This window comes from Carettochelys insculpta, chromosome 3, assembly GCF_033958435.1.
Source record: "Carettochelys insculpta isolate YL-2023 chromosome 3, ASM3395843v1, whole genome shotgun sequence".
NCBI classification, from domain to species: Eukaryota; Metazoa; Chordata; order Testudines; family Carettochelyidae; genus Carettochelys; species Carettochelys insculpta.
Window position 1 is genome coordinate 44,825,155 of NC_134139.1, and position 26,495 is coordinate 44,851,649.

Sequence of the window (26,495 nt, forward strand, 5' to 3'; positions counted from 1 at the left end):
GGCGATCGTGACTTGTTGGGGGCAGGAGGGGGAGAGACAGTGAAAGGCCGGGCACTGGAGCGGCTGCCCTCTGCCTCTGGGCTCTGCGGGTGCCCGTGAGGAAGAGCTGGACGCGGAGCCCCCCGCCCCTCGGTAGGCAGAAGCTTTGGGAGCGACAGAGGAGGGTGGAGTTGGGGGCGGGCTTCTGCCTGAGTCAGGAGCGGAGCCGAGCCGCGCGGCGGCAGTTGCCGAGGGAGGGCGGCCGAGGCAGGGAGCGAGAGCTGGGCTGTGGCTCTGGTTGACATTCACGCGCGAGCGGCGGCAAAGTGCAGCCAGGCTCTCCGCCAGGCGAGGAGAGGCGAGCGAGCCGGAGCGGCGCGGGAGGGAGCGGGGCAGACCGGGAGGAGCGGCTCCCCCTGCGCGCTGGGATTTGCTATCGTTGTTAAATACTATTTTTACCCACTCGCTAATTTATTCCCCTCCCACCCCCCACTCTTGCCGGCGCGGATTTTCCCTCCACTCCACGGCCGGGTTGGAATTGGAAAGCGGTGGCCCGCAGGCCAGGGATCCGTCCCGCCCGATCCCTGCCCCTTGCAGGAGAAGCGGGGCCGGGCCGAACCGGGCTGAGCCAGGGCTCCAGAGCGGGGATCCACCCCCTCCCCCGAAAGGAAACGCCAGCTCGGGAGCAGCCTCAGGAAGCCGACCCGAAGACTGAAAAATGCATTGAAACTTTCCGGCAAACTTTGGGGTGTGTGTGTCTGTGCGCGCGTGGGCTTCTTTCCGCCGGGGGGAGATCTGTTACAAACCCGTGCCGCCACGAGCTTGGATTGGCCCTCGGGGGATCGGATCGGATCGGAACCGGGCCGGACCGAGGAGGCTGAGCGTTGTGCAGGGAACGAGAGAGAGGGAGACACAGAGCGAGCGAGAAAAGGCGGGGGTGGGGGGCTGCTTCTTTGGCGCTCAGAGAGCCGGGCTCATGGAGGGGTGAAACCCGAGACTGAAGCGTTTCCCCTGGCCGCAAGCGCTGCAGAAATCGCCCAGCGGAGCGACTCCCGCAGAGGGAGGACGAGGGTCCGGAGGAGCAGAGAGAGAGGGAAAGAGACAGCAAAGCCTCAGCCAGCCACCCGCTTCCCCCGACCGGCTGCAGGAATCATGAACTTTCTGCTCACTTGGATCCACTGGGGGCTGGCGGCGCTGCTCTATCTCCACAACGCCAAGGTAAAGGGGGAGGGCGGAGAGGGGCTTTTGTGTGTGAGTGCGGAGCGGGGAGGAGGCATCCCCCTGACCGGCGTGGTCTTTTCCACCCAAGGCTGGGAGCTCCGAGATGCCTGCGGCAGAGCGACCCCCTTGCCCGGGGCTAGGGGCATGCGAGGCTCAGGCAGCTGCCTGCGTGCGTGGGCACGGGCACGGCTGCGGGCAGTGGCGAGGCCCTCCTGCAGCTGTGCCCCCGGCGGGCCCAGAGGACGGTGTCCGAACACGCACCCTGGGAGCGGTGTGGGCACGAGACACCCGCGGTGCGGGAGAGCCGGGATTTAAGGAGTCCCTGGAGGAGTCCTGGGTCCCAGCTAGCTGCTTAGCCCGGGCCCACTCCCCTCGCCCTCCGGGAGCCGGGCGGATCTGCTGCTGCCGGTGGCGTGTAGTGGAAGAAGTTGGGAACCTTATTTGCAAGCCACAGGCGGACGTGATCCCTGCGCACGTCCCCGCCAGCGCTCCCCGGGCAGGGAAGCGGCGCACTGACTTCTTGCATCAGCTTCTGGGACTCAGCCCCGCGCGCCTCGGCCTCTTGCTCATTGCAAAGGGCTCTTTTGCACTGTTTGCCTTTCCTTAGCTCCCTCGGGCACGCTGCTGGCTGGCGCTGGGAACAGCGCGCTGCAAAAGCAAACAGAGATCAAAGGGGACAAAATGGATTCTGCATTTCACCCAGGCTGATTTGCAAAAGACAGGCCCCCGCTGAGATTTCAAACTCCCGATTTCCCTCGCCTGGCCCTGTCCTTACCCTAGGTGGCCTCCCTTGGCGTTGCCTTGAAGAAATGCACCCCTTTATGCAAATCCCTACTCTTTTTAAGGGAGCCAAGTGGCATCTGTTGCCTGCCAGGAGTTATTAAAGTGGGTTAGATTGGTGACTGTGGTGTCTGTTTGTCAGGTGGGCAATAATGGGAGAGAAAGGAGCAGGTTTATCTTCTGCTGCCATTTGTCTTCAGGAATTTGGGGAGGCCGGCACTGAGGGCCAGGCCAGGCCAGGCCCTCCAGTGTGAAAATATGTCCTGTTTGTAAACTAACCTGTTGGTTCTTTTGTTTGTTGGGCACTGGCACTCAAGTTAATGACTCGGTCAGAAGCCATTTCAGATGTAACTAAGGTCTGGCAGGCATCTCACACTTTGTTGCTGGCCTGTTATATTGCCACTTTCTTAGTGACAGCAGCCTGTACTTGAGGGGAGACCAAGCTTCCCTCCTATTGGAGTGTGTCATGTGCCAAGTTATGGTGATATCACTGGCCTGTCCTTGGCTAGGCTCTTGTTAAGGTGGTTTTAAAAGAAGCCCACGAACTTTGAAATGGGCAGATCTGACGGGACGCAAGTCTGGGCATTTTCAGAGCATAGTACAAAAAGCCTTTTGTGAACGTTGCTCCTTGCCAGAAGTGTAGAATAATGAAAAGGAACAAAAGAGGGAAAAGGTTGAACACATAAGGAGGAATGACATGGTGGCTAGAAGAAGCATCTCTTCCTCCTAGGAGCTGGGTGAAAAATAAGAGATTGAAGATTGTGAGATGTACCCTATACAGCGAGAGAGGCCAGATAAGTGCCTAGACAGACAGACGGCAAGGTTCCTGCAGACAAATGTTCTGTCTTTATTTGTCGGTCGCCTAGGTACTCAGTGATGGGACCATTAAAAATACTGGAGCCAGACAGATCTCACGTAAGCAGCTTGGCAATGGCTGTGGGCATGGCATAAAGCATGAGTCTTTGTGTGGGGACCAGAGGTTTGCTCTTTGATGATAATAATTTATCACCACTGTTTGTCAAGCAGTGGTGCTGACTACACTTATCTACCTAGCCAGGCATGCTGGGGAGAATTAACTAAAACCCTGGTCCAGGCTCCTTGGACAAGCAAGGTACAGGTAATGCAATGTTGCTTTAACAAATGCAGCGGAGGGGGCAGGTATTGCAATGCTGCTTTAGTAAAGGCAGCATTGTAATTACTCATTGTTGAGGCTGTTACTATTATTATCACTACTTGCAGGGGGGCTGGGCCAAGGGGAAATTGTGAGCTGGTGGCCAGAAATGAGTGGTGTTGCAGGTGTCCCACTCTACTATTGGGGGATATGCTTTGTAACGATGGGAGTCAGGGAGAAATGCAGTTAGAATACCCCCTCACCATCTGTTAGCCAGTCCTGGCTCTGCCACCCTGTCCTCACTCCTCTTTGGATCAGGTGGGCCTTGTGGGTTTGAGGAGAGTGTAAGATGAGTACCTCACCTCCCCTACTCCCTAGAAAGCAGGAAGGCTCAGGCCAGCCTCATCATTTCTTTGCTTGATGGGTCTGATTCTGAGTTGCAGCCGCCCGGGAGTGACGGCAGGGTGAGAACATCCTGGGAGTGTGAGCTCTTTCTCTTCCTGCCCTGGAATGTGGCGAGACTTGGATACACCAGCTGTACTGCCATAGGGATCCGGCAGTGACCAGACACTGAGGGAGGGAGGGAGGAAAAGCCTGTGACCAGACTATTAATTATCTCACACCCACCAAGCTCCTGTGTTTGGTGTGTCTATGAGCCAGGCTACACTGGAAATTCCAGAACAAACTCCCCCAGCCCCTTCCATACTATGGCTCACCTTCCCCAATGTTGCTTCTTGCTCTTGCTCAGAGACCAAACTAACAGGAGCAGGTCTTGGGAGCAAGGAGGGGGTTCCTCACTGCTGTCCCAGAGGGTCTCTAATTCTTGCACAAACCAGGACACTCTTGCCACATTCTGCTTTGTCTCAGAGGTGCCCATACTGTCTGCTGGCGGCTTGCAGGGATTACTGACCTCTGTCTGCATGTACAATGGGGAAAGGCTGCAGTAAAGCCCCCCCCCCCGACCCCCACCCCTTCAGTAGAAACCTCTGAGAAGAATTTCTTAGCACTTAAGACTGAAAGTGCCTTAACTCCCATCCCAGAGTCCCTCCCAAAGTGGCTGGATTGTTTGTTCCAGCCCCAAACAGTTACAAAGCTCTTTTAATGAGCCTGCAGAGATTAGGGGGAGGGGAAGGAAGAGAAAGGGTTGTGGTGGGGGGGAATGAGTGGATTAACCTTTTCTTTTCCTTAAGAAAATCACTTGCTTGGCATTAGTCCTGGGTCGCTCAGTACAGCAGAAGGGGGACATAGAAGGTGCAGATATACTCACCGTGAATCAGGAGCTGACCCTGGGGAGTGTTTGTCTGATTTCAGACCACAGATTCTCAACAGCCTGCATATAGCTCATGGCACCAAAGAAACTTCTTTTGGTACAAGTTACGGCCCTTGCCCCAAAGTGATTTACGTTCCTCTAGCTCAGGGATGGCATCCATGCCACAGAAAAATGTGGAAAGCAATCGTATTACGGAAGTGATGAGTAATCCCAAAAGCCAGTACAGGAGAGAGAGCTCAGGCAGCATGACCTTCACGCTCCCACCAAAGGGTATTGGGCCTTGTTGTCCCCTGGAGAGCTCTTCTGCTTTCATTTTCCACTTGCCCCTTCTGTGATACACAGCTGACTCGGGTGGGGCAAAGGCCCCTTCATCCAAGCCAAGCTATCTCTGCATACAGGCTCCATGGGTACCAGCAACAGGAAACAGAAAAGGAGCAAGTGAAATACACTCTTGGAGCTGGGCCACTAGGAAGACTTTATATTATCAATAATTCCAGAAGCCCTCCTAGATCCCCTTCTTTCCATGCCAGTGGGGAGTCAGGAATGGTATGTGGGTTTCACTTCAGGCAGGCGCAGCGATCCCGGTTGGGAGAGTTCCCAGGCTGTTGTATGTCTTCTAACATATGTGCAGCCTTTGTTAGTTAGCAGTTTGTGTAGGCACTCACACACCCTGACCACAGTAAAATCGTGTGTTAGTTAGATTTTGCTGACTTGTGAGAGTGGGTTCTAGCAGGTGCTCCAGGTGCTGGTTGGGAGTCGCTGGGTTCTGCTGAAGAACAGGGTATAGGCTGTGTTGCAGGTGAGGGGTGAGAATGTGCTGCTTTGACCTATTTCCTGACAGCTGCTGTTGGAGGGAGGAGGCAAGTGGCAGGGGAGGCCACTAGCCCCAGAAACAAGTGGGCACACCTGGGCTGTGTAGGTGTCTCCCAGCCAGTTCTCAGCAGTGAGCAATGACCGTACTGTGCCTGGCTCTGAGCCCTACCCCAAGAAGACTTTTGTACCTTGCGGCTGCAACAGACTGAGCGGGCTGGTGATTTCCCCCCTTCACTAGGCCACAGCTGATGATTTTCTGTCCCTTTTGGCCCTTGGCACAGGCTAGTTCTGGAGGGCTGGTGTAGCCTCTGCCTCCTCCATTTTATTTGTGCTGTTGCAATGACCTTCACAGTTCAGGAATGAAACTGTTCCTGGGAGCCCACTTTTAAAACTGGTATCACAGCCCTAATGCTGAATGAGGGCAGATATTGTCTCCTCCCCTGTGGGTGGCTGAAGGCTTGATTTGCATGTAATGTAGGGCTAGGATCTTATGGCTTGAGTGCACTGGGAGCCAGATCAGAGGAGTCTTAGCTAGAGGGGACTGTACAGTGTACGAGGGGTGTCTTTTCCTGCTTTGGAAACTTGATTTCCTCCTTCCTATTAAAGCTGAAGTTTCAAGGTGGCCTGTGGGTCTGTGTGGAAGCTTGCAGGTAGCTGATCTATTTGGCAAGCCTGGCACAGTCCCAGAGGGAGTGGCTCCAGTCCCATACCTGGCCAGGTGTGAGATGACAGCAACTGATTTTATAAAAACCCTAATATAACTATATTGCATGCACCTATCCCCGCTCATCCCAAGACACTTTAATACAGCTCACCCAAATGCAGGTGTCTCCTGGGTGGAGGCCATCATGTAGGTGGCAGCACCGTGCACAGATCATGGGAGAGAGGGCATTTTTGGTCAAGGACAGTGGAGGGTGAACTCTGCTTTATGAGAAACGCCATCAGAGCTGTCCTGCTCACACAGAGCAGACAGGAGCTGGGATTTTAAGATCTCATGTGACATTTAAAACAGTTCTCTAATAAAACCCTGGGAACACTTTCTCTCTGTCTCTCCCTCTGGTTGGGGGGCAGATTGTTTAATTCCTTTAATGCCTGTGTCAACCACACTGAAGTATCTTTTATCCCTACTAAAACAGCAGGAGGTTTTTGTGCTAGGAAAATTTGACAGAGGCAGCTGAGGGACCTAGTCTTGGTTCTACAGCACTGAGGTTCTGGCCCAGATTTGCAGCCCCATGGTCCTGTGGTACGCAATGCCCTGCATGCCAGGGGCCATGGGAGGGAGTGGGGTAGTTTAAAGCAGTGACTATGTGAGGCAGTGATGCAATGGTTAATCTCTCTGACATAAAGCCAGATACCGACACACAGCCATCACCACCCCTCAGCAGCAAACATGGTAAGCACAGAGATGACCTTTCAAACCATGAGACTTTTCTCACCCTCTTTTCCTCCCCCTTCTCCTCCCCTGCCACGTAATGCCAGCTCAAATGATTTACCTTTATAATAGGGCCTAATTTAGAAGCTGGAGGGACGGGAGAAAAATAGAGCTGTTGTCCTTGTAAAAGCAGTACCCAATCCCTGTGCACTTGGTAGCCTGCTTTAGGCCCCTTTTTGAAATACCTTCCACTAACTTTCCTTGGAACATGAACGTGGACAAATCTCGCAGCGTATTTGTCCTGTCAGCGGTAGAAGGTCACTGATGTTGTTTTTCTCCCCTACTCCCTCCATGCTGATTCCTGCGCTGGTTTTTGACCTTAACATTGGAAATGCCTTTGAGCTGTTAATTTCTCTGTGCTCTTTTTCAAAGTGATGTACTAAACCTGATCCCCACTCCACTCCCGAGTGCCCTCTCTTGCTGTCGTGCACAGACGTGCACACACTGAGGGGAATTGCCTTTGCCTGAATGCTGCCCCTCCCCCCCTTAAGATCAGGCCTAAGTGTTATTTTTATTTCATTTTCTTCTGCTCCAGAGGAAAGAGAAGACAAAGGTTTCTCTGTGCTTGTCTGGTGATCACATGGAGTGGAAGGGGGAGACACTTCCCCTCAAAGCCATCAAAAGTCTTTGCTAATAACTTCTCCCCGCATGCAGTATTTCTTCCCTGTAAGGGTGTAGCAGGGAAGTCAGACATGCTCCTTTGGGGCGGCTTTTTTTTTGCCAAGGGCAGGGGAGGGGATTCGGATGACACCAGGGAGGCTGGGATGCATCCAGTGCTACAAGAAGGTGCCAAAACACTGTTGCTTCCCGTGGCATTGTTACAGCAGCAGTTTGGAGTGAGAGGGCGGGATCCTGGGAAGCAGCTCAGCTCTCTAACCGCCCCTGGGACAGGGTAATGACTTTGTGTTTTGACTAATTTTCTATTATCTTTTCAGTTGTCGCAGGCCGCTCCAACCCTGGGGGATGTGGAGAGGAAACCCAATGAAGGTAAGTGGCTTGTCTTTTTTGTGTTAACAGCTATAAGGCTTATAACCATTAGGAAGAGCAGAAGCTCTGGAAGGTGGGGAATGGGGGAGCACGTTGGGGGAGACATTGAGCCAAGCTGCTGGGAAGATCCTTAGGACCAATACTGCCACCTTCTGGAAAAGCAGGATTAAAGTGTTCGTGTGGTGAGGGGGGATAGGATTGATGCCAGATTTAACCCCTTGGTGGCTTCACAATAGATAGAACTGTGCTTTTATTTAGAAAGCCCTTTCCTGCAACAGGCAGGCCAGTCTGAAGAGCAGATTTTTCCCTTCCTTTGTCAGGCGCCTTTCTGGAGAGATAGAGGGACATTGGTTGTGTCAGTGCAATGGAACAAATTGCAGAGATCTTTATGAGGCCAGTGCCCATTTCTCAGAATGCCAAAAAAAATTACCGAAAGCTGAGTGGCAATTCCCTAAAGATGTGCTGCAATGTCACAGGAAGAAGTTGGTCATCTCTGCTGTTGGTCGTCTTCTCTTTCCCACTCGCACTCACAGGGAGACCTGATCATCAGACAAAGGACCAGTCAGCACCTGGATTTGCCTGAGCCTGTCAGATACCTCATCTTAAAAGAAGCAGAAGCAGCCAAGGCTAATTTTCCAGACTTGGACCCATCCCCCTTCAGCCAGAAATTGTGGAAAGGGGAACACTATTAGAGTGACAGTCCTGAAACATAGTCCCTTTTTCTCTGTTTGAGCTAGAAACTTTATGACCATGTCTACACTAGCCCCAAACTTCGAAATGGCCACGTAAATGGCCATTTCGAAGTTTACTAATGAAGCGCTGAAATACATATTCAGCACCTCACTAGCATGCGGGCGGCTGCGGCACTTTGAAATTGACGCGGCTCGCCGCCACGTGGCTCGTCCAGAGGGGGCTCCTTTTCGAAAGGACCCCGCCTACTTCGAAGTCCTCTTATTCCCATCTGCTCACAGGAATAAGGGGACTTCGAAGTAGGTGAGGTCCTTTCGAAAAGGAGCCCCGTCAGGACGAGCCGCGTGGCGGCGAGCCGCGTCAATTTTGAAGTGCCGCGGCCGCCCGCATGCTAATGAGGCGCTGAATATGTATTTTAGCGCTTCATTAGTAAACTTTGAAATGGCCATTTACATGGCCATTTCGAAGTTTGGGGCTAGTGTAGACTTGGCCTATGAGTTGGTGTTGGAGTTCAGTTGATTAAATTCACCTGGGGAATACTAGATAAAAAGGAGGCAAGACCTGGGTGGTTTTGACGCCAGTGCTGTCTCAGATAACTCCAGCTGCTCAAAGACTCTAATGGGAAGGAAATCAGGTGTTTGGATGGAGCGCTGAACGAACCTGGGTAGAGACTAGAACTGCAGTAGGGACCAAGCTGTCAAATAGCAAGCCTTGGTAGCCCATTTCTGACTTGTGGGAGCTTGTATATTTTAATGGCTCAGCTTTCTTTCTGTAGTTTTTGATTTAGACTGGGACTAGCAGCTCTCTGCTCTTTGGAGGCGTAGGGTGAGATGACCTTCTGTGCCACATCTCAGACAGGGTTGTCATTCTTTGCCTCCTTTATCTGCAGAAGTCCACTGTCACTCTGGCAGTGACTAGCCATGGCTCTTTATCATCATCTGATTGGCATGGCCTGGCAGGTTGTGACCGTCGGTGTTATTCCCACAGAAGGGCAGCAGGGGGCTCTAGAAGTGTACCTAGGGACCCAACCCTGCCCTGCCATACTCAGTTTCAATTTCAATAACTTTATTGGCATGACAAGCTAAAGGAGTGTTGGCAGAGATTTCCTGCAGGCTGGACTTGTTACAAGGTGTCCATTTTGCATTGTCATCCATTTCTGTTTGCTGGCAGACTGCCCTGTGAACAGTGAACGACTCATTGACTTCAGAAGGAGCAGGACTGAGTCTGCTGCGAGGCTCAGTTTGGTTTCTGGTCCCTCTGCTAGTGGTAGAAATGAATAGCAGCGAATAGTCTGGTTTGTGCCCTCTTTGCTCTCTCATCTGTATTGCTGGAGACAGGAGGTGTTGAACGGTACCCGTTGTCCTAGAGGGTTCTTACTTTCCACCCACTCCTGGTTCCATATCATTAGATGGGTGATGGAAAGGGAAAAGAGAGTGGTTCTACTGATTGGAGCAGGAAGAAGTAGGAATCAGGACTCCTAAGCTACATCTACACATGTATGCTACATCGAAATAGCTTTCGATGAATAGCGTCTACACGTCCTCCAGGGCTGGTGCCGTCGACGTTCAACGTCGACATTGGGCAACACTACATCGAAGTAGGCACTGCAGGGGAGCGTCTACACGCCAAAGCGGCCCACATCGAAATAAGGGTGCCAGGAACAGCTACAGACAGGGTCACAGGGCGGACTAGCACTTCCCGGACAACAGCAAGCCACTCCCTTAAAGGGCCCCTCCCAGACACACTTGCACTAAACAACACAAGATCCACAGAGCCAACAACTGGTTGCAGACCCTGTGCATGCAGCATGGATCCCCAGCTGCAGCAGCAGCAGCCAGAAGCCCTGGGCTAAGGGCTGCTGCACAAGGTGACCATAGAGCCCTGCAGGGGCTGGAGAGAGCGTCTCTCAACCCCTCAGCTGATGGCTGCCATGGCGGACCCCGCTATTTCGATGTTGCAGGACGCGGATCGTCTACACGTGCCCTACTTCGATGTTCAATGTCGAAGTAGGGTGCTATCCCCATCTCCTGTTGGGGATAGTGACTTCGATGTCTCGCCGCCTTACATCGATTTCAACTTCGAAATAGCGCTCGCCATGTGTAGATGTGGCGGGCGCTATTTCGAAGTTGGCACTGCTACTTTGAAGTAGCCGGCTCGTGTAGACGCGGCTCTAGTTTCTATTCCTGGTTCTGCCATGCAAATATGTCTTTGATTAGCTCAGGGGACTACAAATAATTTTTCCTGGGTTATCTTCCTGGCTCTGCTTCTTCTTCACTCAGAGACATTGAGAAGTCAGATTCCATTCCACCCCCACTTTCTCCCACCTGCCTCTGTGTTCCCTTCTGTGAAATGGGGTGATAAAACTCAGCAAGGGGAGTCATGTAGCTGGGATAAAAGGTCACTTTGTTTCTTTGCTCTCCTTACCGACCCAGGTGCTTCAGCAAGGATTATGGTTGGGATGGACATGATCCAATTCGGGGGCTATCTGTAACTGTAGTCCCAGCTCCCACTCGCTGCTCAGATATCCTTCCACATGGTTTTTGCAGTGCTGGCAGTTGTAGAGAAACCAGACAAACACTCTTTGTTTGCTCCATGAGAAAAGATTTTTCTGGTATAAATAATAAAACCACCAGCTCTTGTGACTGCACTTCTTATTTTTAAAATAATAGTATATTTATATATAGCTGCTCAGACAGTGATGGGCACAGCAGTGAACCAATCACATATTCATTCTTTTCTTTTCACCCCCTTCTAGTGCGGTGTCTCTCCACCGGTCAGCTCCAAATTTGGGCTTGATCCTGCTAAGTGTAGAGCACTTTGAATTCAAATAAATCAATGCATCTGGAAAGATCAGCTCCTTTGTGGACAGGATATTCTGATTCAAATTTGGAAATTGATTTCCCTCCCACTCTTCAGAAGCTGACACAGGCTCCTGAAAATAATCTGTCATATTCAAATACAAAAAACAGCAGCAGGTAAAGGCTGTGACTTATATTTGAGATTTCTTATAGGGACATTCTGGATTTGCAGCATCCTGGATCCCCAGTGCTACTGCCTGGCCATTGCTGAGTGTGTAAGGATTGGATACTTTACAACTGAAACAAAAGATTCTGCAAAGGAAGCTACCCATACAGTTTTGAAACCAGACTATAGACCACAGTCATTGCTATGATCTAGCTGCTTGGGCCTGTTCAGGCAAAACTGTATTCAGAGTCCACCACTGAATCTGGCCTTCCCCAGGGAATCGCCTTCCTTATGTTGCTAATGACCCCCTTAGGGTATAAAAACCAAATACGATTTTACAAGCCAGGGATGTTTGTTCAGGGCAATGGAAGTTAGCTGGTCAGTTTAACTTTAGTTTCTAGTCAGTTCCAGTTTCTGCCTCTCATGACTACACTAGTAGATGCTTAGTCTTTGGTTTGCATATGTACCTATTTCTCACCATCCATCAGCATTTTTATCCCAGACCTATTTATATTGCATCAGTCCCAGATCAGTATTGCTGAGAGGGAGTGAATTATCAGCAGCCATCTCCCTGGCTGTCTCTGGGCCTGCATAATTTCCCAGGTGCTAAAGTGTTTAAATCCATTGTATATAGATACTCTCTTTTTAAGGTTAAGGTCACCCTGAAGGGGAACAAGGAGGTGGCGCAAACAAGACAGGGAAGGAGATGAGAGGTGGCCTTGTGGAGGAGAGAGGGCGTGGAGGAGGAAGAATGCTAGCAACCAGTCCCTGCCTTGCAGGTCACATTTCCTTTCTCTGAGCCACTTTTCCTTTTAATAGGTGCTTGTGCTCTTTGACACTTTCCATTCTCAAGCAGATGCTCCTCCCCCTTGCTCCTGCTGCCAGCAGTACTGTGATACTGTCGGCTCCGCATGACCTAGAATTAACTTTCAACAATTACCTGCAGGCCCTGAGCTCAGATCCCTGCAGCTTTCATATTTTTGTGGCAAAGCAACCTTTATGCCAGTTTGTCACAGGTTCAGGGCACTCCAGAAACGCTTAGTGGAGACCATTTTTTCCATGATGCAAGCAGTTTGTGCTTATCACACAGGGTTATCGACCTCACCATTGCAGGACTGTGCATATTGTGCGGGCGTAGCATTCTAATGCCGAACAGTACAAGCCAGCCACTGTCTCCCTCTGCTCTTTGAAACTTCCTCTCCAGAACACATGCTGGACTGTAGGGTGCTGTGCATTTGCTATCCACAGAACAAGGCTTTGTCTGTGCAGTCATCTGTCATCTCTTTAAACCTCTTCTCTCCTCGGCCAAGCAGTGAGATGAATCTTTGGCAACAGAAGAAGAGCATTGGGGAGCACTTGTGAAATCAGGGAGAGTTGCAGCACTTGATGTGGAGTCCACTTGAGTACTCAGAGGGAAACAGGAGGTGATCTGCACCACACTCTGCCTCATTATGGTGTATGGCCCAATTGTCATCCTGGATGCTGAGTGTGGCTTTGAACCCTCCTCTCCACTGCTGATCCTGGATTTCCTGGGCTGAGAAACCAGAGGCCGCCTGAGAGATCCCAGGCAGTTAGGGATTGGGACTTTGGCAAATGTTGTTAACAGGCAGTGCAGTGCGGCAGAGGGAGGCATATTGGAATGGATGCTCTGGATCTGTCAGGGAGGGTGGACAGGGAGGTATAATAGGGCAGAGACAACATGGAGGTATAGCAATGCACTTTTAATGATTCAAACCCATTTCCGTTCATCCCAGAGGAGCTTTCGTTCCCCAAGATCGGCAAGGGTGGTGTCTGTCCCTTCTGTCCTGATCTTTTGTGGATTACTTCCCATTTTAGATCCTGGCATTCTCCAAAGTCCACAGGATGAGAATTTGACACTTTAAATGGGCTGAGAGATAAATCCTACCAATCATTCACCCTCATCCCAAACCATCCGTTTCAGCAGCTGGTGCTTTTTGACTGAGCTGAGGCATTGAATGACAGCAAGGCTGATGGAGTGTGTCAGATAATAGGGGGGGAGACAGGCAGAGGAGGCATTGGGGTTAGAGTAATTGAGATCAGCCCAGACAGTTATCTTTACACTTCCACTCTCCCTCTGCTTCTCCGAAGCAACAGCCAATTCAGGCAAGAGCCCCTCTTCCCCCTTTTCTCCTAAGGAGATAATAGGATAATTTGCACTGGTGGGGGCCTCTCAGCTTGCTGGGGTGAAGATGAGGGAACCTGTACTGCAGAGGCAGAAGTGGGCCGCAGGGCCCACCGTGAAGGGCAGAGGGGCCAATCATTGCAACTGCTTGTCTCACTTTAAGGGGGAAAGGTTTGCGTGTTCTAAGGCTGAGCTGTTGTTAATTCATTCCACCTCTCCTGCCTCATAGTTATCAAGTTCCTGGAGGTCTACGAGCGTAGCTTCTGCAGGACGATTGAGACCCTGGTGGACATTTTCCAGGAGTACCCTGATGAAGTGGAGTACATCTTCAAGCCGTCCTGCGTGCCCCTGCTGAGGTGTGCAGGCTGCTGTGGTGATGAGGGCCTAGAATGCGTTCCTGTGGAGGTGCACAACGTCACCATGGAGGTGAGGGCCTGGCTCGAAGAGCGGAGGGGCGGGTGTCTCCTGTCCTTTCCTCCCACCCCAGGTCTCTGCAACTTGTTCACTCTTGTCTGAGAGGGAGATCTCCTCAGAGAAGGCAGATGGAACTCTCCTGGAGTCTGGGGGAGGGGTTGGTCGGTTTTGCTGCTAGCCATACACTGGTGTGAAGAGACAGGGCTTTGGGGGTCCGATCTCCCATGGCCGCACCATGCCCATTTAACAGGCGTTGCATCCATTTGAGGTTCATGGGAGAATCCATTTTCTGCGTCAGGGGAGTTAATTGGCTAGCCACAGAGAGAGAAGCTGCATTATAAAGGTAGCATTTCTAATGAATTCCTGGTGTATCTTGGAGGCCTGGTAGGGAATCTACTCAGGCCCTGCCCCTTGCTCCACCTTACCTCTTGCTTTGGTACTTGTATCAGGGAGATTTGCCGCCGAAGGGGCTGAGTGTAGTATAAACAAGGGAGCCCTCTCTGAACTCTCTCTCCTAGAGGGCACGTCTGGTCAGCCTTTACCAGGGATTTGGGCCGCTACCTCCAGTGGCACAGCAGGAGTGGGAAGAGGCTCTGCGAAAGGCAGTGGCCAGTAGAAAAGCCCCAGGACCTTTCACTTTCATGCTGGAACTGCTGAAGTCAGTGGTCTGGGACTACAGATGCTCGCCGTAGGGGTGCAAAGCCAGGTGAAAATGTTCCCTGTACACATCTCCCACTGCACTTCCACATCAGCAGGCTGCTGCCTTTCACCCCCACAGCAGTGCTGCTGCCCTTGAGCCTGACCAGTCCTGCCACTGTTTTTCTAGTCCTTGGCTCCCTGTCTACAGTTCTTCACTCCTGACCTGCAGCTCCCGCCTCTGTTCCAGCGCTGGGCCCCTTTGCAGAGACTGTAAATACTGCAGCAGCTTTGTGGTATAGACAAGAGACCACATGGAGCTGTATTGACACCAAACACGCTCATTTAACTCGTGACCTCAGCCAAATGTGTGTCAGGAACCTTATGGTATTATTTATGTTGCAGTAGCAACTCAGGCTCCAGTCGGGATGGGGAGTCCATTATGCTGGGCTCTATAAATTGGGACACACTTTTATTCCTGTCACTCCATAGTGGACCCACTGTAGCTGACCTGTAAGCTCGTGCATCAGGGACAAGAGCACATCAGCAGATTTCTGCTGCAAGCCCCATGCAAGTGTCCCAGCTGGGTTCTAGGCTCTGATGCCTCCAAGATGGGTGCAGTATAAATGTCTAGGGGCAGATCCGTGGCTTAAATAACTCCGCTGGAGCTGCGTTGACACCAGCTGAAGGGGTGATTGTAGTGCTGTGTGCTGGAATCATGGCTTGGCAGCACCGAATGGTTCCCATATCTTGCTATGCAGTGGCTTTCATGCTGCGTGAGCAGCCTGAGAGGAATGGGTGACACAGGGGAGCAAGGGTTTGTTCCCAGACCCTTACACCTGGAAGGCACCAGTGTGAATCTGAGAGAGGGCAGAGGATCAGGAGTAGTCTGGGGAATCTTTCAGCCTGGGCCTGGGTTTAAAAGCCGCTTGTGTTGGTGGGAGCTGTTGTTCATCTCCCTTTGAGGGCAATTTTGTGGCCGCTGTGAAATCAGTCTCTCATTGGTCAATTGCAGGCTATGTCTAGATTGCAGGCTTCTGTTGGGAGACCAGAGTTCTCCTGACAGAAGTCTGCCACGTCCAGACAACGTGTCCACTTTTCCGAGACCACTCTCAGAAAAGCGGATGCCTCCTGCCGACATCCCTTGTATGTCTTGTGCCATGAGACAGAAGGGGTGTCCTGGCAGAGAGGCTTTCCCTGACAGGACTGTCAGCAAAGGAGACGCAAATTGTAGTGTGCAATTTGCATATCTTTTGCCAACGGTTCCCCCAGTTTAGACACAGCCTTAGAGGGACTCAGTATTGTCAGAGCGCATGTCAGCCTTAGCAGTGTCGCTGGGGCAGGGGAGTCTCTGGACAGGGCAGTATGGGGGAAGCTTGCACAGCTGTCCTCACTCCCACAGCAGCTTTCAGGGCTGTCACTCTGCCCTTTTCACCAGCCCCACATCACCTCTGAAAAACAGAGTCCGTGGCTGAGCTTGGTGCTGCATCCTGCCAGGCGAACAAAAGGGCCCCCGATGGGGAGTTGAGAGGGGTGCACCTGGAAGCACCCGCAAGACTGGAGCTCTGGTGCTCTCCTCAGAGAGACAGCAGGGGGGTGAGGGGGAATGTTTCTACTCTCTGTGCTAGGGCTGCTGGCCTCGGCAGAGATGCTGACCAGTCCCAACTGGGCCCCAGTTGTGATCCTCTCTCTGTCTTTCCTTCCAGATATTGAGAATTAAACCCCACCAGAGTCAGCACCTAGTGCATATGAGCTTCTTACAGCACAGTAAATGTGAATGCAGGTGAGGCTGGAGCAGCGCTGGGAGTGTGCAGGGCCCCAGCTGCCCTCAGAATGCACCTGGCTTGAGGCTGCCGTCTGCCCCAAGCCAGGTCGCGGGGGGGCAGCTGGGCTGGGGATCCAAGGGTCCTTCACTGGTGAGGTCATCACCTTTCCCAACTGGGGGAAAGTGCCGGGGGGTGGGAGGAGAGTAGGGGGGTGGGCCAATGATAACCTTTCTCCCATGGAGCCGTTGGCTGCCAACAGGTTGCAAATGGCAGACAAACCCCTCCCGGCCAGTTGCTCAGCCAGTCATGATAGATTGGTCCTGATGCGCTCTGCAGTGTCCACCCCGCCAGGGCTCCGTGGTGGGAGGGCTGTGATGGTGAAGGGGAGGACAGTATACCAAGGGCCGACCCCTGGCTTTCTTCTCATCTGGCCTTTGTTCTCTCTTCCCCCGCAGACCAAAGAAAGATGTCAAAGCTAAACAAGAAAAGTAAGTGACAAGCCTTTTCCTCCTTTTCCTTTTGGTGGTTGGCTGGTGGTTTATTTCCCCCTCTTTGCTCATCTGATAGCAGGAGATGCTCACATTTAGGAATTGCTTCTTTAATAGGCACATGGTGCTGCTAGGGGCTGTTCCCTAAATCCATTCCAGGAGGGCACAAAAATCCAGTCCTGGTGGTGCTTCCTTCTTATTCTAGGCTGTGGAAGTCTGCTCTCTGCCTGATCCCAGCATGCCGTTGGCACCTTAACACTTTGCACAGTGTCAGAGAAATCTTAGAGTGGATTTCCATGCCATTCAGGAATGGATTCTGGTGCAGCACCCAGGGGCTGCTGTGGTCACTGGAAATCACTGCTTTTCTTTTTCCCACTGTTTTGGTGAGAGTTCGCTGGCTTCTTTCGCATCAGCTTGCGCAGGGGCTCTTTCAGCAGCCAGACTATCCACGTCTCAGCTTTGGGTCCTAGCAAGGCCTCTCTCTGACCAAGTGGTCTGCTCGGCACCAGGGAGAGATTGCAGTAGAGGCCTGGTGGAGGCGAACACGGTCTGAGGATTATAGGTGGGCGGGAGAAGGAAAGGAGCCACGTTAGCTCTCTTAGTGGCACATGGGAATGCTCTTGGTGGAGACTTTAGCGAGAGATGCAATCTCTGCCGACACGTGGAGTTGTTCCAGTGACACAGAAGGGGTCAGGATGCAACTAATCCAAACGTGGTCATGAAACGACAGTGCCACTGTCTACTCTTGGCGACGAAAACAGAACCAGGGAAAAGTGAATGAGCCTGCACTTGCCCAGCACAAATGAGTCAGTAAAGAGGAAAGTGCCACCCCTCCATGGGAGCCGGAGAGCTGGTCTGGGCATGGCTGGGATAGCGGCTGTGCCATTGAGATGCACAGCTGGAGAAAGGATGGAGCTGGGCATGGGGAGAGGAGGCAGAAAGAGAGAGAACACCCTCTGGGGCAGCTGTGCAGCCAGAGTGGTTCCCAGCCATTGCTCCTTTCCTGGAAATGGGCTCCTGGTTCCATCAGGCTGATGTCCCACAGGCTTTGGCCCGAGTCGTCTTCTTTCTGGATGAGTACATGCGATGGCTCAGCTGGAGTGACTGTGCTTTGGAGGTGTGAGAGAGCTGAGGCCGTGTGAGTGCTGGGGCATTTAGGCAGGTGGGGGTGGGCAAAGCAACAGGGCTGCTCCGGTCCAGGCAGCGTTCCTTCTCTGCTAACCAGACCTCCAGCACTCCCCTTTGCTAGGCCACTCCAGGTTGCTAGGGAGAGCTCATTTTGGGTCAGACTGAAGTTCTCATTGTGCTCGGTGCTTCCCTCCCTACCCCGCCCATTTGTCCCTAACGTCTTTCTGTAGTTTGCAAAGCACGGCAATCTGCTGCAAAGGACATTGCTGTCCCCCACCCCTTCCATCCCCGCGCCCCATGACTCTTGAGTTCCTGCGACCCTCTCTTTGCCCACAGCTAGGAGAGAGTTTTGAAGGAAATTAGCACTCGGTGGCTGGTGCCAGCAAACCGGCTTGAACAGGGCCCAAGAAACACCCTGCCAGTTACCCTCAGGTTCCTCCTCCCACTGCCCTTCTTCACCCACTGAAGGTGGGCTGAGCCAGAGACTGGAGAAAGTTGGCTGAGCTGGGGAGGAGGAGGGCTGTGGGTGGAGGGCTCAGCTGACTGACAAGCCCTGGGGCTTTGTCTGCTGTCTCTGTGTGGCGTGCGTCCCTTGCAGCTAAAAGGGTAGAGCTGGGTGCCTCCAGCTCTGCCAGTGACAGCCGGATTGGTGCCGGCTCCTCCCAGACCCGCCCGCCCATCAGATTTGGAAGATGAAGGTGTAACATGAGTCAGCCTCTTGGCTCCGTCCGCTCCACTCTCCATCCGCGCCAGGTGGGAGGGGGAGCTTTGAGAACTGCTTGGCTGGCAAAGTGGTCTGTTTCCCCTCCGGTGTCAGAACTAGGGTAGGTCTTTTCCTCCTTCATGGGAGTCGGTAGGAAGCTGCCAGGGAGTGTGAGGCAGGGGAAGGGCCTGGGGCTCCCAGCCATAGGCTGACAGTCAGGAGACAGCGGTGTAGCAAGGGTGGGTCAATGAATGACTCAGGTGCTGACTCCTCCTGCACCGCTTCTCACCTGCCTGCAGGAATCACTCACGCCCTCTGCCCAGGCAGCCGCTGCGGCACAGGGAAGAGGGTTGGTTGCCTGAGGTGCCCAGTGAAGTGGGCCCCTCCTCCACAACTGAACAGGCTGGTGCCTGTGACAGGTTGCCCCAGCGGCACTGGGTCTGGGAGAAGTTCGACCAACCGCTTTCAGCTCGTTAACCCCTTAGCGCTGAGGCGTGCATGGTAAAGATTTAACACAGGGCCCCTTCCCTCAGGGAACCCCCCTGCCCTCACTGCCTGTGTTTGAGTGAGGGCACCTTCCACACGCCAGCCTGGCACATATTAACCCTGCCATGGCTGGTCCCTGCGGTGGGCTTCTCTGCAGCACCCACGTTCCCTTTGGAACACTGGCAGTGTCTCTGGCACGTGGGGTGGCGCTGATGCTGCAACTTGCTGGACGCCTCTGGGCAGAAGCTCCGTGGCGGACCCCCTGCCAGAGTTTGGGTGACCCCAGCTGTTTCTCGGCTCCCCCCATGCCCACAAAGCCTTCCTGTCCCTGAGGCGGCTGCAGCAGGGCAATATGCTGCTGCTGGGTCTGGACTGTCTTTGAGCTGGCTGGCTGGCTGCCCCGGGGGCTGGCTGTGCTGCCGTATGGCAGTGGAGAGCCTGAGCAGACCGGGGTGAACAGAGTAGAGATAAGTGCATTGTCCTGGGACTGCCTCTCCAGCCCTGCCCTGGTGCCTTCCTCCCCACACCCATGGACACACGTGGCTATATTTTTTTTCCCTTTCTCTTTTGTTCTGTTTTTTTCCCCTCCCTTTCTCTCTTTTCTTTCTGTGGTTTTTTTGTTTTGGTTTTTCTTCCAGAAAATCAAAGCGAGGAAAGGGGAAGGGGCAAAAGAAAAAGCGCAAGAAAAGCCGGTACAAACCGCTCAGCTTGTACGTTTGCGTCATGTGCTCGTAGATTCTCTCCCAAACCAATCAGCCCGCTTGCAGCACACTCAGAACCTCCCCCTTCCCCTCCCGACCATTGGCTCCTATCCCTGCAGGGCAGCACTGGTGGTGGCAGAGCTCTGGCACTGGGTAGCACAGCTGAGGGCAGGTGGCTTTTGCTTGCTTGGCACCTCCTCTCTTTGATGAGTGGCTGTGGTTGTTTCAGAGGGCACAGGAATGTTGTGGCTGGGCAGGCTGATTGCACAGACATCTCTCCTTATAATGAACTTGGATGATCCCCCTTTCCCCTTTCGGCTTCTGTCCTCTGCCAGTCCCAGCTGCAAGACAGGTGGCAGGAGACTGGCCTTGGTTGTGCACCTGTGTATGCATGCATGTGCGTGTGTCTGGTGAAAACACAAGCATAGAGGAGTAGTGGAAGTCTGGGCCACTTAGAGGGGCTCTTTCTGCTGGATTTGGTGGCTTCTTTCTCTCTCTCTCTCACTCTGATTCACACAATTCTGCATTGTAAATTCACGTCCTTTCTCCGCATAGTCTCTCAGGCAGCAGGTCTGGAGTGACAAAGGGGTTTAAAGGATGAATTCAATCCCAATCTCCAAAGAAGGACAAGACAAAACTCAACTGTAGCAGCAAGGGGCAGGGGTCTTATCACCCCTCACTGCACAGTTGAGGCCAGCCTGCTTCTCTGGGATGGAGAGATCACTGAGGGAGATAATTTGCTAGCGGCTGGCCTCTTTTTTTTGCCTGGCTGTTCCATTTCAGGGGCCCATTGCTAAGCCGGGGGGGTTCTCTGACCTCCCTGCCCCTGTGCAGATCTGACCCAATGCGGGATTGGTGAATGCCATGCTGAGAGCCTGTTTTCTGTCTCTTTACGCTAACACAAATGGGTGTCGTCGTGACGAGGCTCTGGGCCTGTCGGAGCGCTGCCTCACGAGTCTGCCAGTGGGGCCATATGGGGGCTGTGGGGAGGGGGTCTGGGATTGCTTGGATGTGTAGTGTGTTGCATGTGTATTTTCTTCCTGCTGAAGCGCTGTAGCTTAGACTTCTTTCCTTTTGCCTTTTTGCAGTCACTGTGAGCCTTGCACAGAGAGGAAAAAGCACTTGTTTGTACAAGATCCCCAGACCTGTAAATGTTCCTGCAAATACACAGTCTCACGTTGCAAGTCGAGGCAGCTTGAGTTAAACGAGCGCACTTGCAGGTTTGTGTCCCGAAGGATGAAAGAGAAACACCCAGAGAGAGAGAGAGAGAGAGGGAGCTTGCTTCCTGCTGGCTTCTGGCACCAGTCCTCTGTGATCACTCCCTTCCTCTGTACTAAGGGGCAGGGCTCAGATGGGCACCTTGCAATGGGAAGGGAATGGCGTTTACCTTGGTCTGCTGTGAGCTTCCAATGCACTGGCAGGGACTGAATGGGACGCTCCCTCAGCCAGGGTATTTGGGCCCACCCTGGTAGATTTTATGCGGCTGTGATAAGCAGGGAAGGAGTCTGTAACCCCATATATCTCACAGTGTACATCAGCCCATAGGCTGGATTAGGGACGGCACCCAGTTCCTCTGCCCTACTTTGCCTGGTCTCCCCTTTTTTGCAGGCAATGTGTGTCTGTGTGCATTGGGAAGGTTACTCTTTCAGACCTCTCTGAAGAGATGAGAAACAGTCTAGGGCTGTGGTGTCCAACTGGCTCTGAAGTGAAGTAGCCACATTATTTTGAAAATACATTTATTGTTCAAGCTGACCAGCCACACTCAACTGGCCAAACAGCCACATGTGGCTGGTGGCTAGTGCGTTGGACATCATGGGTCTAGGAAGTCCTCCCTTCCCCTGTGCTTTCCTACAAATACCCCTGGAGCCAGCGTTTCTCCTTGCCCCAGCTTCTGAATGCCAGGGAGAGGACTCTTGGCCTGCGCTGTGCACACCGCTCCCTACCTGCCCCGTGAGGCTGTACCTTGGGACGCAGCGTGTGTGTCTGAGTAGGATGTACGCAAGGCAGGCTCACTGTGACTGGCTGCTTGTGTGATGGGACCACAAGCGTGTGGTAGTGTGGTCTGTGTCTGTCCATGCTGTGTGCCTGTCATCAGCTGAGTGATATGTTCTCTCTCAGACATAGCTATAGCTGGAAACAGACCTACATAGAAAAGGGGGCTGGATCCTCAGTTGGTGCAAGTCAGTGTTGTCTCACTGACTTCAGTGGAGCTCTGCTGGTTGAGACCAGCTGAAGAACCTGCTGGGGATGTACGTGAGAGGGAAATTCTGGTTAGGTGTGTAAAAGGAACGGTTGAGACGCCTTGGACCAGCCTTTGGCTAGAAACTCCACTCTGGCTTCATAAGGATTTGGCTCCCAGCGGAGGGTATCAGACTGTTTCTAAGGGGGCAGAAAGGGCCAGTGGCTATGAAGAAGAGGGTCCTGTGTGGCCAGGGGCTGGATGATGAGGCAGCTTTTCTCCCTGCCTGGTGGTAGCTTTGTGGTTGCTTAGTGTCTGTGTATCACAGGAATCCCTGGGAGTCAGGTGCTTGTCCTCTGAAAGCACTGTGCCTGCCAGGCTTGTGCCAAACCCTGGGAAGCCTGGATGTCTGGTGCTGCCAGGACTTATGTGTACAGAGGAATGGAGGGGTCCTGTAACTGGAGTGGGAGAGAGGCTGGTGCTGTGGGCAGAGCCGAGCCAGCCTTTTTTGAGTTACAGAGTGTGAGACAATGTGCTCCCTTGCCCTTGACCTTTATCTCCCACCACTTCCCTCCTCCTCCCAGAAGCAGCTGGAAATCATCCCTCCCCAGTTCAGGGGTGGGAAGTATTCCCAAGGAAAAAAAAACCCTTTCCTGGCTGGGGGGATTATCAGTTGTTCTTGCCAATCTCTCCCTGTGGTGGGGTGAGTGGCGTGATTAGAGGTTTGCAGAGCTAGTGCATTGTCCAGGAGTGCAGGCGGGAGTCATGGGAGTGGGTGATTTAGCTGTTTCCGGATTTAAAGCTGGTTAAGCTGAAGTTCCTCCCTCTCGCCGCTGGAGTTTCTGAAGTCGGGCCATACGGGGCAGGGCAAGCTCTCGTTTCTCCTGCTGCTTCCGCAAGTGGCAGCCGCAGCTCTCTAGCACTAACTCCTGCTCACAGCAGCTAGTAGAATGAGGCACACTTTCCTTTCATCTCCTTGCCTGCATGAGACCGTCTTGCCTGCACTGTTTCCAGTGGATATCACAGGCGGGGCGGGAGCCGGGGTGTGCCTGCTTGGGTTAGCCAGTTCCTGTGCACGAATTGATGTGTGCGTGTGCGAGGGGTCAGATGGGAAGTAAGTGAGTTTGGAGACGGAGGAGGAAGGAGCTTTTTGATTGTAGTTCTGCTTCTAACTCGCACCCACCCCAGTCTAAGAGAATCCAAAGGAGTGTGATGGGTCTGGGTTGATATTCCTAGTCATTTTTGCCCCGCTTTCAGTATCTGAAAAAAACACTACCTGGGGCCCCTTGCAGAGCCTCAGGGTGGCCTTGTCAGTGCCAGCTCGTTACCCTTTTACCCTCTGCCTCCGTCTTCTCTCCCCTCCACGCCAAACTTAACCTCTTTTCTCTCTTGCCTCTCCTTCCCTCCCAGCAGATGTGACAAGCCAAGACGGTGAGCAGCGGAGAAGAAGGGGGAACAGCCCTGTTTCTGGAGCCTGATTTCTCGCCTGGATGGAAAAAGAAAGAAAGAAAAAAACAAACCCCCTAATGCAAATGACCCCTCTAATGAAGGATCGGTAGAGCACAGCACTTTCAGTACGGACGATGGACTCTGGCAGGAACATTCCCCGAGGCGCCCGCCGCACAGGATGTTTTGTTTTATTTTATATTTTTTTCTTTTCATGCTGCTAAATAACAGAGCCAGGAAGACTATAGGGGTGTATTTTCTGGGATTCCCATACATACATATACATAGGTATAAATATATATATGTCTATATATTTTAACCACATCTGTGTGTGTGTGCATGCATGTGTGCGTAGGTACACACACTGAATTTTTTTTTTTTAACATTGCTAATGTTATTGGTGTCTTCACTGGATATACTCAACTGCTGTGCACGCAAGCGGGCTACTTGGGGCATAAGGAAGAAGTTGAGAGTGGACGTTAGCGAAAGCGCTGGGGGATAGCCTTCTTTTAACTCTTGATTGACTTGTGCGGCCACCGCTCTGTCTGTGCTGTGTGCTGTTCCACAAACCACCTTCTCCTCCCCTGGCTGGGGTGGGGAGGAACCAGAGAAGACAGGCAGGAGATGCCAAAAAGCGGTGCCTTGGGGCGTTATGGGTCAAAGGTCAAGGAAACCAATCGGGACGCGGGGCTCCCCTGCGTGGTTGAGGATTCCTTCTCCCCTCCTTCTCTCCAACCTTCGTCTTTACTCTCTCACAACCTGCCTTGCTGGGACATGGGATGTCGATGGACGTTTTTACGCTGACTTCACTTGCTGCAGAAAGTCTGCCCAAGGGTGCAGCCTGGCCTTAAGGATGGTGGGCAGCTGACGCATGAATGGTTCCGTGTGAGGAAGTATCACAACACAAGAATCTAGCTTTCTCACCCCAGTGGCTGCAAAACGGCAGCTGGCCTGCAAGATACGGGAGCAAGAACAGGCACCGGTGCATGGTCAGGCAGCCATTCAGCACTGCTTTCTCCAAGCACAGCGCTGCCTCCGCAGAGCATCCAGGAGGCTGGTGGAACGTGTCCGGAAAGGGATATTAATCAGAAGTATATATACAGTAGGGGTGTGTCTGTGTGTGTCTGTATATCGAATTATCCATCATTATTTTATATATGCAGCCAAGAGTTTCAAAATTACTTAGTAATTTGGGGTGCTTTTATTTTTGGGTGCTGCACATGAGAGGCCCGAAGGAGGCCTGATTTTCACCAATTTTCAAAACGTCAGGCTGCAGGAGGTTCAGGTTGGGTACCCATCACGTTACTAATCACTTTTGGAAATCTTGGCCATTTCTCTCTGCATCTGTAACAAGCACCAGTATACACACCCACACCCACACACCAGTGAGCGATTGTGTGTATAATCCAGTTCTGTGATTAAAAAACAATAATCAAAAAGATACTTGGTTTGTGTCAGAATGCTGCCAGCCACCATCTGCAACCGAACTCTCAATGCTTAATAATGTGCCACATGAAAGCATCCCAAAAGAAGCCGATCTAAAACCAGACTCGCCACAAGTGACTACTAACCACTAGGAATTCCCCAGACAGCTGATGGCTTTCAGGAGGAGGAAGATACACGGGTGTGTGCATGCATCCATTGTGTATATAATGCTGCATCATGCTCGAGACAGAACTTTCCGTGGCGGGAAGAGAGTTTTTTATATACTTATTTAATATCCCTTTTTAAATTAGAAATTAAACAGATAATTTAATTAAAAGAGTAGGGATTTTTCAGTATTCCTTGTTAATATTTAATTTCAACTATTTATAAACCATACCTCCTTTTTTTAAAACTGATTGTGTATAAGTTTAACCCTTCTATGCCCCAACCCATCTCTCCCCAATTGTTGGCAGACTCAGTAGCATGTTATAGGTAGTAATTTAATTGAGTTGCTCTAACACCCACCCCTACACATTCCTATTGAGACAAAGGGTTAGATATACATCTACATACTATATATATATTTGGCAATGTGTGTGTGTGTATATATATATATATATATGTCTATGTATATGTGTGATTCGGATTAAATAGACGCTACGATTTTTTTTATATATGTAAAAACAAAAAACAGGAACAACAGAAAATTCTACATCCTGAATTTCTCCTTTTTTAATTTTAATATTTGTTATCATTTTATTTATTGGTGCTACTGTTTATCTGTAATAATTGCGGGGAAAGAAGATATTAACAATACATATTGTGTCTAGTGAATTTTTTCAAGATATTCCGTAGTACATATTTATTTTTAAACAAACACAAAAGTACAGATATATCTTAAAAAAAGCAACTACGATGATGAGAAACAAACTTTTTTGTATTAAAGAATTTAATTCTAATCTTGATTTTCTTTGGCTTCTTCTGCTTTGCATCCTGCTGTGCTTCCAGTGTGTAAACAGATCCTGTCGTGTTGCTGCAAGGTTAGAGAGCACCTGGCATTTAGTGATTGGACTCTGTGACTTTGCTCCCAGCTTTAAGAGGAGATTGTAGGCTGGTGGGTTTGAGCATAGGACAGTCGGTGTCTGGACTCTTGGATTCTCTTCCTGGCTCTGGTAGAGGGAGTATTCCCTAAATGGTTAGAGCACAGTACTGTGAGTTGGCAGACCAACAGTTCTATTCCTAACTCTGCCTCTAGCAGCAGGATTGAAACCATTGTTCTGGTGGAGTAGAAACACAGTGGTAGATGGGATCCTAATAGTCCCCAACAAACTTACTGTGAAAGAAGGTGCAAGCCATGCGAAGTGTAGGAGAGAGAGTCATGCACATTTTGTTTTATTGTATTACATTAACAGATAACTATCAGCAGCAGCTCAGCCAAGCAATTTCTGTCACGTTCTGGTGCCTCTCAGTGGCTCACTCTTCCCATATATAAAATGGAGAGACAGATATCGGCGCATGTTTGCTATCTACCGATTAAAAGCTTTTCATACGTGCTGACTAATGAGCTCACCCGCCAGCATCCTTTTTCCATTCTCGCACAGCCATGTGTGTTAGATGGACTCAATCCTCTGGATGTCCTGGAGGTGAGTGTATTGGAGGCGGGTAGCCTCTCCTGGTTGTCACCCATGTGCGGGCACGTTCGATATCACTTGCTAGCACTAAGCATATGGACT

The 26,495-nt window shown here is 51.7% G+C and overlaps 1 protein-coding gene across 7 annotated transcripts; it reads left to right on the forward strand.

Moving 5' to 3' along the window:
- Nucleotides 1-232: 232 nt before the first annotated feature.
- VEGFA (vascular endothelial growth factor A) lies at nucleotides 233-25,721 on the forward strand. Of its 7 annotated transcripts, none has more exons than XM_074989750.1 (8): nucleotides 233-1,197; nucleotides 7,542-7,593; nucleotides 13,620-13,816; nucleotides 16,147-16,223; nucleotides 16,662-16,694; nucleotides 19,650-19,721; nucleotides 20,801-20,932; nucleotides 23,305-25,721. In XM_074989750.1, the coding sequence occupies exons 1-8, from the start codon at nucleotides 1,132-1,134 to the stop codon at nucleotides 23,324-23,326; spliced, it is 651 nt and encodes a 216-aa protein (XP_074845851.1). In that variant the 5' UTR covers nucleotides 233-1,131; the 3' UTR covers nucleotides 23,327-25,721. The 7 variants fall into 7 exon arrangements, with proteins under 7 accessions (XP_074845851.1, XP_074845852.1, XP_074845854.1 ...); XM_074989751.1 differs by having other exon boundaries at nucleotides 19,650-19,703; XM_074989753.1 differs by lacking the exon at nucleotides 20,801-20,932.
- The last annotated feature ends 774 nt before the right edge of the window (nucleotides 25,722-26,495 follow it).

Excerpts from the sequence above, each read along its gene's own strand:
- VEGFA (XM_074989750.1), top strand. The coding sequence starts at position 1,132 with ATGAACTTTCTGCTCACTTGGATCCACTGGGGGCTGGCGGCGCTGCTC. Across the intron at positions 13,817-16,146 it reads TGCACAACGTCACCATGGAG|ATATTGAGAATTAAACCCCA; the intron begins GTGAGGGCCTGG and ends CTTTCCTTCCAG. Across the intron at positions 16,695-19,649 it reads GTCAAAGCTAAACAAGAAAA|AAAATCAAAGCGAGGAAAGG; the intron begins GTAAGTGACAAG and ends TTTTTCTTCCAG.